Source organism: Schistosoma haematobium, chromosome 4 (assembly GCF_000699445.3).
Source record: "Schistosoma haematobium chromosome 4, whole genome shotgun sequence".
Lineage (NCBI taxonomy): Eukaryota > Metazoa > Platyhelminthes > Trematoda > Strigeidida > Schistosomatidae > Schistosoma > Schistosoma haematobium.
Window position 1 is genome coordinate 35,309,052 of NC_067199.1, and position 15,584 is coordinate 35,324,635.

General features: G+C 33.9%; 1 protein-coding gene across 2 annotated transcripts in view; it reads left to right on the plus strand.

Moving 5' to 3' along the window:
- The first annotated feature begins 393 nt into the window (after positions 1–393).
- Positions 394–15,584, plus strand: part of ABCB1_3 (Multidrug resistance protein 1) — a 32,053-nt gene continuing 16,862 nt past the window's right edge. The window contains exons 1-9 of one of the 2 annotated variants that reach the window (XM_051216280.1): positions 394–1,109; positions 2,703–2,809; positions 5,097–5,210; positions 8,404–8,511; positions 8,984–9,356; positions 9,490–9,693; positions 9,793–10,125; positions 10,837–10,965; positions 13,005–13,082. In XM_051216280.1, coding sequence (XP_051066856.1) covers positions 9,829–10,125; positions 10,837–10,965; positions 13,005–13,082 — 504 coding nt within the window. In that variant the 5' untranslated portion in view covers positions 394–1,109; positions 2,703–2,809; positions 5,097–5,210; ... (2 more) ...; positions 9,490–9,693; positions 9,793–9,828. The remainder of the gene's footprint in view (positions 1,110–2,702; positions 2,810–5,096; positions 5,211–8,403; positions 8,512–8,983; positions 9,357–9,489; positions 9,694–9,792; positions 10,126–10,836; positions 10,966–13,004; positions 13,083–15,584) is intronic. The other variant, XM_051216279.1, reaches the window with a different exon arrangement.

Below are 15,584 nucleotides of genomic sequence, written 5' to 3' on the forward strand. Positions count from 1 at the left end.
CTTGTCCAATTTCTTGTGTTTTGACAGACTTGCTTATATAAAATCATATAATTGAAATCCCTATAAGTGACTACTTGTTGTTAATAAGTTATAAATGGAAGTCTCTGAATATTTTGAAAACGGTCTTCACTGCTGAGCTTATATGACACAAGCAGGGGTAGTTGCATTAAATACAAAATTGGAAACTGCACAATCTACTATACAGTGTTATGAGTACATTACAGGAAGATTTTTCGAGTTGAAATTCACTGAGTTCATTTTTCAAAGTTTACAGATCGAATTCAGACGTATTTTGTTTTTATTGGTCTGACTGAGGAGTCATCCCACGGAATATAGGTATTCAGTTTGCAAAAGAACTTCCTGATCTGTATGAGCTGAAATATTAGGCGCAGATCTCAGTTTGCCTAGATTCAAGACCTAAAACGGAGTTTATCTTAAAATGGTCAGTGGGATTCGGCTTAATGTGTTCGTTTCAAATGTATGTAACCAACAGAACATAGAACACTTAGAAATACTATATGACCATCTGCTTAGTCGTACACCTTGATTAAATATCGGCGAATAAATTTGAATTTTATTTGACCCAAACCTAGTATAACTCAAACATACTCTACCACTGACTTGGATTTACAAGCTAATGAAGTTAAGTTTATTTTAAAATCATGTTTTCATTTAGAGTATTTTACGACAAGATATTCCATGGTATGATGAACAGTCATCTGGGTCACTAATCAGCAAACTTTCTCAGAATATCGAGCTCATTGAACGTGGTATTGGAACAACACTCGGGGGTTTTATAAAACACATATCAGGATTCATAGTAGGCATCATAATAAGTTTTTCAGTGGGATGGAAACTTACACTAGTAGCTTGTTGCATGTTACCTGTTATTGCTGCAGTTTTTGGATGTTTCGGTTTCATTATGAAATATTTCACTGTTAAGGAAATAGCTGCATATGCACGAGCAGGTTCTATCGCTGGCGAAGTTTTAGAAGCTGTTCGTACTGTTGTGGCATTTGGTGGCGAGCAGAAGGAGCTAGCAAGATATAGTGAGCAGCTTGTATTTGCCGAAAAGGTCGGGCTCAAAAAGTCGACGGCAACTGGTGGAGGTAAGATTCTGTGAATGGATATATCTTTCTCGTAAATAGTCAAAAAATTATCTTTATTTTAGGAGAGATATCATGGATACCCAAATTAGTCTTACGTATATAACTGCTTCTGAAATCTAATTAAACTTTCAAATTGTAAAGAAGATTTATAGCTAGTGGAAATTCAGGAGACTATTTCGATGATTTCGGTTTTTTCGATTTCCTTAAAAATTCATTTATCCTTTGGCGGATACGGATGCATCCCATAGACTACCTCGACACACGAGTTGGTTAGTTTAGGAGTAGTTTAGAAAAAAGCTCGGAGCCGGAAAACCAGTACTTGGCGTCACTCAGTGAATTCACTGACAGTTGGATTAAGACACGTAGATAGGTGCAGACCACATGATTGAGGTCCTCTTGATTGTCGTAATCAATCGTTGAAGCCTTTGGGTAGCTCTGTTTGAGATTATTCGCTATGCCACAAGCGTATGAACGTTTTGTCTTACCTTAAACCTTAAGTTTCTAACTCCCTCAAAATTTTTCTATTATTTCACGGAATTATATATTTTCTAAACTATAGATTGTATACCTAACCTTTTATATAATCATTGATACCATTTCCACATTTACTACTTTGGAATCAACCCCGAAAACTTTAACTCGCTAAGTTAATGAGGTATAGCAACTTGGATCGATGTACCAATGTGACAAATAATATTTTACGCTTGACTAGCTGACTGAACTATTACACATGTCACAGATAACTTGAATAGGAAGTACTTACTACGTCTAGATAATTCATTTTGAATACTATAGATATGGAATTTGTCGCAACGTTCATGACTGCTTTACAGGTCTTATTAAAAAAATTATTGGTAGCATATAAAATGATTATTGCTAATCCGAACCTCGTCAAGAAGTTTAGTCTAATAAATAATCCACATGTGATTGCTCAAATGTTACCTTAACTGATGAATCTGTTTGTCCTTAAAGTGTGCAAATAAAAGGTGATGTCACTGTTTTGAAATCTTATCCAAATCTAAGATTCAATTAAGATTTTTCGTCGGGTCTATAGATACTAGCTAATCAGTGACAGTTTATTCGATATTTGTATTGTTTTCCCGAAACCAGTTGGTTACATAGTAATTTTCTGAGTACACAGTTATCTGGTGTGCATAAGTCAGATCATTAAATAGGTTCCATCTGTTCGTAAAATTTACTTCTAGGTAAATCATTTGAATACACTCAGTATTTAACAATCATCTAGATTTTAGTGGCCCGATGTCTGACTCGAGTTGGATCATATGAATGACTGTTATCGATACATAAATGCTGCCAATCCTCGTATATTATTATTGATTTAAATCGCGTTAGTAATGAAAGGAACAATTTATTCAAATACGAGGATGAAATTTAAATACGCATATTTCGATAACAATCATTTTACGATCTAATTGACATCAAAATAAAAGGCACCACAAAAAGGTTGACACATCTTGGTCAATCGTTCTCAGAAATTCGTAATTTTAATGAATTAGGCAATGAGTATACACAAGCTCTAAAGTTCAGTCAGTAAACTAATAATTAAAACTTGTGATTTTCTCTTTTTTTTAGTAACTGGTGCCATAGGATTAACCATCTTTTGTTCTTCTGCACTGATATTTTGGTATGGTATTAAATTAATGATTGACGAAAACTATAATGCCGGATCTGTAATACTGGTATGTTACAATTTTTTCAAAGCCAATGGTTATCATTATATTCTCCAAGGTAATTCATTTCAACAATAATAAGGTAAAACTTCTAAACTTAAAACCTACGTCATCCTGATTGTTTGATTCCCACGTTAAATAATAATGTGAGTAACTCAAGACATAACATATGAGTAATGCACATATGGATTGTCACACTGATATCCACCTGACCCAACTATGAAAACCGATTTGAAACACATTTAAAATTCCAAAATGCAGTCAAATGTTTTTAAAATTAAAACTGAAACTTCTTGTTAAACATTAAATACCTTTGTGTGTGTTATTTGTGGAATTGTTCGAAAAGGTATTTTTTAAAAATTAAACAGTTTGACAATAAGTAAACGAACGGTATAGATGTTAACGGCAGTTAGCCACACGTTAATATAAGTAAGGCTCTTGAATTCCCAAATAAAAAAGTTATATTACATTATTTTATTTTATTAGGCAGATTGAAATTCCCCCAATAGTAAATGTTTCATACAGTTTTTCCCATTCATAAATCTGAATAAAACAAGAAAAATAATAGTAACAGAATAATATGAATTCATCTCTATCCTCATATTTGACCACATACCACAAAGACTGAGACTAAAAGAAAGGGATGTTTTTATTAGCACGATTTTTCGCTATTTATCTGACGGTGAATGATGTCTCAAAGCTTTCAAAATAGTCAATAACTAAAAAAAAATACAGTTTGTTTCATTTTGCTTTAGTAGTTGATATAAAAGTATTTAAATCAAAATCATACATTCAAAAAATCCAGTTATCAATCTTGCTTTTCTTTGATCACCACAGTTACAAGTGCTTGATACAAAAAAATGTTTTTCATAACATTAAATATAATTTCTCAAGTATTGTTTCTTATCTGATCTTTATTTAGTGGATTGATTCTACTATTTCTTATTTATGGTGCTATATAAACTGTGACAATGATCTTTCAATTCTAAAAATTCTGTTTGTTTGCTCTTTTCAGTTTAATTTTCAAAACAATTTACATATTTAACTCGTAACTAAATAACCGTTGGAATAGTGTCTGTTTCTTTCACAATTATTATCATTGATTAATCTACATCTATAAATCTGATGAAAACTTTTCAATTATAAAATATGTATATCGTTTGTCGATTTTTTTAGAATGGCTAATGCTATTGTTTTCAATTCATAAGCAGCTGAAGAGAATTTACTGAATAAATATATTTATTTTAATAGTTGAATTCATGAGTCAATTGAAGCTAGAACACCATGGAAAACTTGAACGCACTGGACGGCCGTTTTATCCTAGTGTAAGACGCCTCAGCAGTGTGCATCCACGATCCCGCCTTGCGAAATTCGAACCCAGGACCTATCAGTCTCCCGTGCGATCGCCTAACCACTAGACCACTGAGCCGGCATCCAACGGTGTTAATGTCTAACTTCAAACAATCCACGAAGTTGCGCCACCGTCCAGGTTTTCCATGGCGGTCTAGCTTCAATTGACTTATGAATTCAACTATTAAATTACTTTAATATCCACAAAATCCCTCTCTCTCTGATTAAAATATATTTATGTTCTTCTATTATGCTTATTTTCCTAGCTTTAATTAAATTTATTACAGATTTTTCCACCTATACCAGCATGCTTTTTTGGGCTCAAATATGATGCTCTTAAACTTCCTTTCTGTCTATCATTTCCCCATTGTTCCCAATTATCTTTCATAACCAGTAAGTAGCCGTTATCTTAACTTGTAATTATCCTGTTCGTAATAGGTATCAAGTGGACAACTATCTTCACCATAATATATTTTATTATCCGTTAGATTTATCTGAATAGTATGATAAATCTAAATTCAATGACTCGAATTGGTCAAAAGTAAACAATGAGTGTTTAAAATGGAAGTACCTCATTGAAACAGCTAACCATATTTCTATACAAATGATATTATTACTTGATCTAATTTAGATTAGAAGAAGAATATTCTAACAATAGCATGGATCGCTCTATTCCTTCTTTAGTTGATTAGATTCGTAGTCGATATTAGAAAGAATACAAGGCACATCATATAATGAAAATTGTTTGATGGTGGGTTTCAGCACACACTTTAGAGTGAGTTCAAGTGGTGAAAGCTTTTGGAAACAATTTATGAATGAAATAAAAATACATATTTAAAATGACGTTTCGAATGTTTATTGTATGTACATTTTCATTACTGATGAAATAGTGATTTCAAAGAAGACCATTATTAGTTGTCACTTTTTAATTATTTTGCTTTTCCAGGTATTCATAAATGTTCTCTTGGGAAGTATTTTTCTGGGCAACGCTCTACCAAGTTTTCAATATTTCATGAACGCACAGGCATCAGCCTCTGAAATTTATGGTACTATTGAGCGTGTGAGTTTGTTTTACAACCTTTCTTACAAAGCTGTTATGATCAAACCACTCAAAATTTCAAGGCTAAATTAATAACTAAAAAATAGGTTCTGAGATAAAGATCATCATGTTGAACATTTGCTAGAAAAAATCTAGAGTGCACATTAATCAGTTATGTCCCCTAACCTTTATGAATCAAGATTATAATTTTTACTATCCTGACTATAGCTGTTACCCTGACGTAATAATTGGGCTTGACTATCGTGATGACTCGACCGGGATATACTGGCTGGAGCACATCTTATTTTAGGTCCTCTCTTGCCAGGAAGGTTAGCTGAAGAACAATAGAAACTAAAAGTTTCAAATTAAAGACCGAGAACGAAGTTGTACTGCTGACTGTAGAAGGGTGTGAGTGCGGTAAGGTATTTCCCTCGGACAACCAGCACCTGTAGCCATTCTTTCTTCTCACAAAAAGAGGAAAAGGTTAGGGAAGTTCGACCCTAAAAATTTCTCACCTCACCTATCTCCACGGGTTCCTGTCTCCGATGGAAAGGGCCTTCAATGTACGGAGCAAGTACATTGAAAACTTTCCAATAAAAGACCATGCGTGATCAACCTCAATCAGTTGTCTCTTGGACTCTGGGTTCACGTTCCCAGACAACTAAGACCACTGCTAACCCTATTTTCGTTTCAGGTCCCTGAGGAGGGAATACTTTTCATGGAGTGGGCAGTTGAATTTGACACTTGCTCTCATTACCACTGACATCACTCGAGAGGATCTTGTTCACGATCAAATTGCTTCCTCATTTTCTAATAATTCTCAAATCTTCGCAACTAGCCCCACCCCCGTATATTTTTATCGCTAAGCGTCAATAATGCTAGTGATTTCAGTTCATCAAATGTTATTCCTGGTTTCTTAAAACCACGCACTAAACTACATGTTTCTGTTCTCAATTTTGAACCTTGTGTCATATAGGTCGACAAGCTCCCTTATCTTGAAAGGACTCTAAGATTTCGCTTTCTCGATCCAAGTATGGTCATTCATTTGATCTCACTTTGTCAATATAAAGAACTAGCGCGACTTACACTCTGTGTATCTAGGACCCTCCTGCCACTTCCAGCGACCCCACTAGTGTTGATATAACACTAAACTCAAGGGCGGAAGAGACTCTTCTGGACTGTATTTTAGTAGATAGTCCCGTGCATACCGTACACACCGTCGCCTCCTCGTTGTACCTGCATACATTCAATCATCTGATTGATATCCACCCCAAAGTAGCTTGGAATGCCATCCAAACAGCTATGGAAACAGCAGTGACATCTGTCAGTAACTTAAACCAAAAGGTGATGAGAAATAAGTGGATTTCAGCAGCGTGTACTGAACTGATAGATGTCCCTAAATTCATTCCATGTAGTTCAAAACACGATGAGAAGTGGAATTGGCTTAAACACAAGTTAATAAAAAGCCTATGCAGCGATTTTGAACAGTGATGAGCAGCGAAAACAAAAGTGGGTGAAATATTAGGGGCTGAAGGTAACAGTAGAAAACTGTTTAGACCTATCAAGAAAACAAGTTTTAGGAATCCTGCTGTCAGTGTGATTTTTTTCAAAAAAGATAGGACTACAATTCCTTGTCAGTCCGCGAGACTGTATCGATGAGCAGAGCAATTAAGGGGAAAGTTCAACTGACCTTCCGCCACATATCAGTTACCTACTATATTCAAACAACCTGAATGGCAAATTGACATAAATCATCTAACTTTTAGTGAAGTTGACAAGAATGAACGGAATCTAAGGGGAGGGAGAGAAAGAGATCTAGATGGACTCATTCCGCGAATCTGTAAGGATGGCGGTCCAGTTTTAGCAGTTACATCAACCTAGATCGTAGATAGAATTTGAAAACTGGATGCGATCTCATCTGGGTGGTCTCGATCGCTAATCGTCCTCATTTACGATGAAATAAAACGATCATCTTGTGACAATCGAAGAGGAATCAGTTTGATTAGTATGCTGTCTAAAATATTAGCTTCAATAATACTCAGAACTTCAACTGGAGCTCGTGAAAAGCAAACCTAAGACTGATAAGATAGTAAATCGATCTCAACTGAGGTGGTTGAGACATGGGTTACGTATGCCTATTCACCTCCTACCTCGACCAGTGATGTGTGATGTAGGAGTAAGTTAGAAGAAAACTAGGAGCAGCTAAACAAAGACGTGACATCAGTCTGTATTGTCATTGGGGATAGGACTGAAGTATGTAGGTAGGTGTAGGCTATCTGCTTGGGGTCCGCATAATTATCGAGACCAATGATTAGAGACTTTGGGTGACATGGCTCAAAATTGCTTCCAGAAGTGCAGGTTTATTTAACCCTGATCTTCCTCTTGATTTTTAGTCCCTAAATTCCTCATAGTCTTATTTCACTAATTTATGTTTTCTTGAATCGTACTTTGAACATCTAATCTTTTCTATTACTACTAATACTGTTACTATTTCTACTATTCAGGGATTTACCCTGACAATTCCAACTCACTATACCAATGGGATGCAGCAACTTGAACCAATGTACACATGTGCCAGGTTTTAATATGCTGTTAAAGACAATGAATTTGGATCGACAAATTCTGTCAAAAATCCACCCAATTTTTTGAGGAAATTTTGTTTCTTTTTTTGACTCAACGTACAATATGTAAAAATTTCGGTGATACTACAGTAAATTTATTTTCAGGATTCTGATTGAAATGGAGTTAGTAGTTTCGAACAGTTCAAATTTTTTAATCGATTTGTAGGGAATTTTATCAGTTTTTCCGAAGAAATCACAACTTATTAAGGAGCACAGTCATAACTTGAATATTGTAAATATGTTAGAATGAAAAACTTGTTGCAAATGTTTAAATTCCACTGACTGTGTATAACTAACTAGTAATAAAGTCTATCTTCCTGAACAGGCTTTATGAAACTCTGGTTCTAAAAAATTGTGTCATGAAATGTGGAAAGGAGGATAGATTTTTCTCTGAACCTTGTTGAAACAGCAAGTCAACTCATTACTCATATATTGCTACTACTACCTCATGTATGAATTAAAATCTGAGATTTGACTTGAAGCGTTTATTACATAATTTACTGCTGGAAATCAAACAACTGAACTTCGGATTGAATTTATTGTTACTTGTTATAAAACCAATAACTACTTTATAGCTATTGTTCTTATTTTAGATCCCTCAAATTGATAAAGATCGACATGGAAATCTCATTCCAAACTTTTCTGGAAATGTTGAGTTCAAAAATGTTTCTTTCGTATATCCAAGCAGACCAGATATTACTGTAAGTAAATCAGAATTCTTCCCATTATCCATCATTTCCATAGTTCACAGAATCATTGTGAAGTAAATTCTCGCAAAACGAGAAAGCCGTTAAAAATGTAATTTTCCGCATGCTATGACAATTTTCAGTCTCAGGAAATAGATTCAAACATAAATTCACTAATGGGCTTCTCTATAAGATTTTCACCTAAATCACAATTAAATTAAGTGTGTACATCATCTGATCGTCTGATTTGTCCGCTAAATTGTTATGCAGTTAAATTTCCACGGAGATCTATTTGTAGATGCTATCGTTCACAGAGAAATTTCGGATTTTTGTATTATTGATAGATTCCATTCTGGTTAGTGACGAACCCATATAGAATTGTAGAGAGAGAAACATTAATCTCGTAACGTTATGTGTTTAAAATAAAGTTGAACATTTGATTTACTACTATATTTCTTATATTGATACCTTTTTTTCTACTTTGTAGATTTTACAGGATTTTAGTCTGACGATCAAAAGTGGACAAACTATAGCTTTGGTTGGACCCAGTGGTTCAGGAAAAAGCACAATTATTCACATGCTGCAAAGATTTTATGATCCTGTGAGCGGCGAGGTATGTTTTTCCCGAGGTGTTCTGTACAGATCAACCTTGTGTCAGTGGACGTGTTTGAATTCTTACAGAAAGTATGGCTGAGTTATATCTATGCTAGAATAACCCAAATGACCTCTTAAATCTCTGTGTTGTTTAGTGTTGTTGATGCAACGGGACGATAAGTTGTAGCGATAAGAATCAGATGAATTTTAAGTGGTAACTTCATAATCTCAAATGTAACTGAAGGCTAATTCAGTAAAAATTTTATGTAAGTTTCCATCAATGGTTAAGAGCTAACTGGTAGTCTTGTCATTTGTTCACTTTGTTCAACTTTCAAATGCTAATATACACTTTCATACTTCTATAGTTTTCATAATTTAATTTCATATTTGCCATTTAAGGTACTAATTGAAGACGAGAATATCAAGAATTTGGACCTGAAAGCTTATCGTAATCAGATAGGTTGTGTACAACAAGAACCGATACTTTTCGAAGGAACTATCAGTGATAACATAAGGTTAGGAAAACTTGATGCAACTCAAGATGAGATAGAAGAAGCTGCGAAGCTTGCTAATGCTCACGATTTTATTCAACAACTTCCGGATGTAAGTCATCTACCCATTGTTGAAAGTAAAGTTGTTTGTTATAAGCAACGTTTTCTATTTAACTAAAAGTCGAAATGTTATATTATATTGTGAATCCAGACATACGACACTTTTGTTGGTGAACGAGGTGGCGGAATGTCAGGTGGTCAGAAGCAACGTATAGCGATTGCCCGAGCTTTGATTAGAAAACCAAAGTTACTCCTACTGGACGAAGCGACGTCAGCTCTTGACACAAAATCAGAACGTGTAGTTCAAGTGGCATTGGACAAAGCGAGTAAGGGGAGAACAGTTGTGGTTGTTGCCCATCGTCTTACAACAGTTCGTAACGCAGATTTAATAATCGTTCTTGACAAGGGAGTAGTTCGAGAGTCTGGAACACATGAAGAACTTGTGGCTCAAAACGGTCTTTATGCAGCAATGCTTAGTAATCAGGTATTTTGACCTTTAGAATATTAATTTACATAAACTTTTGATATTTTTAATATCGGTTTATTATGCAGCCTCCTAAATGACTGTTTTATATTCCATTATAAACTTATAAGTTATTGTCTGAAATGTATTCTCAAGAAAATGAGTGATGAGTTGTTGTTGCTTCACATATTTTTAACTGGTTGATTTCTTTACAAAAGACATTTTGGGAATTTTAATAGTTGAATTCTTGATCTGATCTAAACTGGACCACCACTGAAAACCTGGAAGCACTGGAGCGCCATCTCGTCCTAGTTAAGGACTCCTCAACAGTGAACATCCATGATCCCGCACTCACGACTCAAACCCAATACCTCTGGTCTAAAATTAGACCAATATGTTTATATATAAAATTTTCATTAGCTGTCAAAATGATATCACAGACCTTTTAGTCAACAAAATTAGAGAGCAAATTATGTTCATTTACACCAATGTTTCTTCTGGTAGCCTTATGGTAATTTACAGATCATAAAAACATTTAGGCAATAATGAACCATAACTGTAGCTTTCTACAATGGATTGGATTCCTGAACTTCACTTACTAATTAAGTTTACAGAGTGCTTTTCAGGTCTTGAATTAATTTTATCAATGGTGTTGCAGCTTACATTTCACTTACACTGTTCTGGTTGAAGCATTCATGTTGTGTTAATAAGACCTTTTTCACTGTCATTTAGGGAATAAGTGAGAAAAGTGCAAATGAAGATGCTGAGTTATCTGATGAAGAATTGGTTGGAAATTTAGACAATGAGACACAGACTTCGAAGAAGTTGGACGGTGTGTGGACAATTGGAGATGATCAAGAAGTGAGCAGATTTATAATGTTTAAACCTTTGTAATGTCAATTCTGTTGTAGTGGAAATGGCTTGCGCAAACTTAAAACTTTCCTTTAGTCTAGCGCATTCTCCTACTTATTGTTTAATTTGACTAATAGATGGCTAGAATTGATTTTATTTAAATGCATTTCATTTCGTGTACTCTAATTTTTTTCACATACGCACTGTTTTGTATAAATAAATAAAATATTTTGCAATGTAATTAGGTGTGTACGATGTGTGAAATCATTTAGTTCACTAGTGTAAAAGTAATTATAAATACTTTACATATTCCTACTGTTCCCGCCTTCCGGGTGATAAATAGACAGAATAATATCAGGACTCTATGATAAACAGAAGCATCCTCCATTCATCATCTCGACCCCAATTTCTACGTACTAAAGGAACTTGTTGTTTATCTGGGACTGATATGGTAATTGTTTTGCTGAAAACCTACCCTTCACTGTTTTTCCTCATTATTAAAGTACTTGAGATGTGTTTTGTTTGTTTGACCTCACCTCTATTTATTCACAATAACAATATCATGTTTTCATTCCAAAGTTATAGTCATTACATATAAAGTCTTATCATTCGGACATTATTCAATACAATCTTTGTCGTTTTATCTCTTCAGTTATCCGTTTCTTTTCATACCCTCTTCAACTACTGCATTCATTATTAGGTTTATTATCATTATTACTTCGATAATGACTATCACTTTCATCATTCTGTCCATCATAAAAATAATAATTCTCACATGTTTCTTTTACTCGACTACTGTATAATCTCTCGTTTAATCCATTTAACTAATAAATCGAACTTATATGAATGTGGAAGGCATTTATAATTGTTACTCACTTCGGAATTAAATGACTTTACCACACAAAAAATTACATTGTAAAATATTTTATTTATTTACAAATCAGTGCGAACGTGGAAGAATGAGAGCTCACAAAGTGAAGTGAATTCACTGCATCCCGAAGTGCTTGACGTTCTTGCTTTGCAAAGTTTATCAGGGGAATTAACTGCGTAAAATGATTTAAATACCTATTGAGCTACGAAGGATTCTAAGACAGTTATTTAGATAAATCTTTGTGTGTTCACACATGTAATCTTAGCACATGAAACACGGACTTAAATACTCTATTTCATTATCAGTGAAAAACGTAAGCTGATTTATTTTCCTGTGATTTAACAGGAAGAGAATAGTTACGTATTACGTTTCTATCAAAATAGAAATATGGCAGAACTACTTGACTGATTCTATATTTTAATTATTAGTTTCTATGTTTCCTCAAATGGTTTGTCACTAAAAGTCAAACGTTTCGAAATGTGTGTTAACTTTACAGCAGTAGGAAGCACTGTAACTACCTACAAACAGCAAAATCTTTTTAAGAAACTGTCCGTCTTCCTATTGACCTATCTGTGCGACAAATAATTGAGGTATTGAGTATTGGTTTCTGCTAAGTCACTAAGGATGCGACCCAGATTTCATTATGTTAGTGAGTATGACTTACCTTAAAGATGTTGATAACAGAACTTTATTTTTGTCCGCAAAGGAATAATCTCTAACCATTTGTCGATTTGTGACAACTGCCTCAAAAAGTTCAATTCTTCAATGTTAATTTAAATCCTAGCCAAGATATCAGCTGTCTGTACAGCTAATCATGAAGAGAATGTTAAGGGATTTCGTCACCATTGTATTGTTTTCAATTTTGTGATAGTTCCTCAGCAGTATTTGGTCACTAAAAAAGCTTTGACACTATTCAACTATCTCAATCAAATAAAATCACTCCAACAAAGTAAATAGTTGAAGAATTGTGAACATGTTCTCTCAGCTGTAAGTTCCAACTAGTGAATGAATTTCATATTTGGTCAATAAATTCTGGTAAATCAACAAGAAAAATTTAGACAAGGATGAATCAATTAAGATATCCAAAATTAAATACATTATTAATGTATATTGAAGTTTCATTATGAGTTATGCTTTTTAGATCACTATAAACGTCATAACATTTATATGTATTTAGAACATATCTGAAAGTACTGGAACGTTGCCCCGTAGAAGTATGTCAATTACTGCAGCATCACAAATCACACGGGCTCAGGTATGTTTAGAATCTCGAACATATATTCCGATGAGTAAAATCTTTCAAAACTTTCATAGATCGCCTCTTGAAAATTTGTTATGCTTACAAAATACCCCTAATCTGTTTCGTATCTTATCACAAATAACCACCATTCAATTCTCAAGTATTAATGATTTGCACTATTTAGGTATATCAAGAGCATATGGATATGTTGGTCAATATAAAGTAAATTATTTCTTTTATGTTAATTTATGTTATGACAAGTAGTGACTTAGTAGTTTAGAATGTGAATAATATACAAATCTGATTTTTTTTTCCAATCTTCTATGTCATGTAGTTACATTTTTAGTAGAAGTAACTGTATGACTATGTCAATTAATTATATATGTTTGGTTATATATTTTTCACTGTATGAAGTTGTAAATATGTGTTTACATAGTAATTAATTAATTAATTAATGTTAAATACTATTCAGCTTAATTTTAACAAATCTGATTGTTAATAAATTATACAAATCATGAATTATTCTTACATAATTTTGATTTGTTTCCGGGTTGAAATAAAACCTTATCAATAGTTTTTACTTCTTTTTACCCACATTCACTGTGGGATCCCAAGTCAAATAATTATATCCACAAACAGAACAGTGACAGGCATAACGTTTTAAATACAAATTTTAATGTGTAAATTAACTTGACGATAAGTTTTTTGTAATAAAATTAATAATAACTTTCAACCAGTTGTCTCTTTATAACTGACTACAAAACAGTAAAGACAAAAAAATGATAAGTCCTTACAGTTCAGCATTCAAAATGACCATAGCATTACAAAATAATTATTTAACCCAATTCATTCATTGGTTGAAATAATCAGTTGCTAAAGGGGTATTTAGTGATATCTTACAGTAATTTTTCGAAAGATTCATTGACCTTGTTGAACAAATATCATGTTGAAATATCCCACAGATACTAAAGGTTTTATGTGGTTACAGATTCTTAAAGTCACATCTTAGATGATATTCCATTTTTCGTCTTGCTTCCTATTTATTTTAAAAATCAATCGTAAACTCAGAGTATGCTTTGTTTGTCAGTTGATGACAATTTTGGAGCACTTAACAATCAAACATAACTTACAGCTAATATAATATTAAAAAGAGCACTTTATTTTGCGTTCAAAACCAGATGCATTATTTTCAGTTGAAAGTTACTACCTGTCAGAAGAATTAAATAGAGCTTCAGTTTTTATATTGTGCTCTTTGGTATGCAATAATGTGATTGTAGTTGAATTTCAGTCGATAGCAAGAACGAAATAAGAATCTGCACATCAAGCTACTTCTTACTATTCTTCTTATCTTCTTCAGATTACCGAGAATGGTATGAAAAGAAATACGAATAGGTGTTCAGCGAGTTATTAGATAATAGCTTCTGTAGTGCTTTCAATACTTGTAGCTGATTAAATCCTATTGATTACGTTCGAAATTCAGTTGCTAGACATTTCGATAGCCTTTTTTTTAGATTAGTATGTTAGTATTGTCCATAAATGCTTCAATGATATGCATCAGTTCAAATCGCTTTTAAACTGTCATTTCTCATAGATGCAAATACATGCCGCCACTAGACCACAACTGGCTGGACACCTGGTTCCAACACATTTTGCAAGAATCCCCAATCTTGTATATGATCAACCTTCCAAAGCACGAAGATTGCTAGAGTTAACACAATTTCATTCTGACATGCTACTGTCATTTGTTAGCATATAATTCAACTTTTAGAAGAAATCAGAGTATCTGAAACATAAATAAACTACATTTATCTTTCATATTTTTCAGCGGCTTATCAATCAGTATAATATTGGTTTTCTGGCGAGTACTTACTTACTTACAACTGTCACCCCTCGTGAAGAGCATTGGCCACCGACCAGGATTCTTCAACCAACTCTGTCCTGGGCTCTCCTTTCCAGTTGTTTCCAACTTTTATTCATTCCTTTGATGTTTGTCTCCGATTGCCAGAACTTTGGTCTGCCTCTTTTCCTTTTGTCTTCAGGATACTAAGTTCGGGCTTGACTGGTGGTACAGTTTGAAGATTTCCGTAATGTATGTCTTATTTACCTGCATCGCCTTTTCCTAATTTTCTCTTCAGCTCGAAGATGATTTGTTCTCTGCCAAAGTAGGTTGCTGCTGATGCTATGAGGTCAACGGACATTGAGTATCTTGCGTAGTCAGCTGATTATAAATGCCTGTACATCTTTGATGGTTGAAGTAGTTCTTCAAGTTTCAGCACCGTACAATAGGGCTCTCTTAACGTTTCTATTGAAAGTTATGGCTTTGATATTAGCTGACAGTTATTTTGAGTTCATGATGTTCTTCAATTTTAGGGATTCTTCCCTTACTTTGCCAATTCGTGCCTTTACATCTGCATCAGATCCTCCTTATTTATCAATGATGTTGTCCTGGTATGTAAAACTTTCCACTTCTTCCAGAGCTTCTCCAACAACTGTGATTGGTTTGGTGCTCGCCCTGTT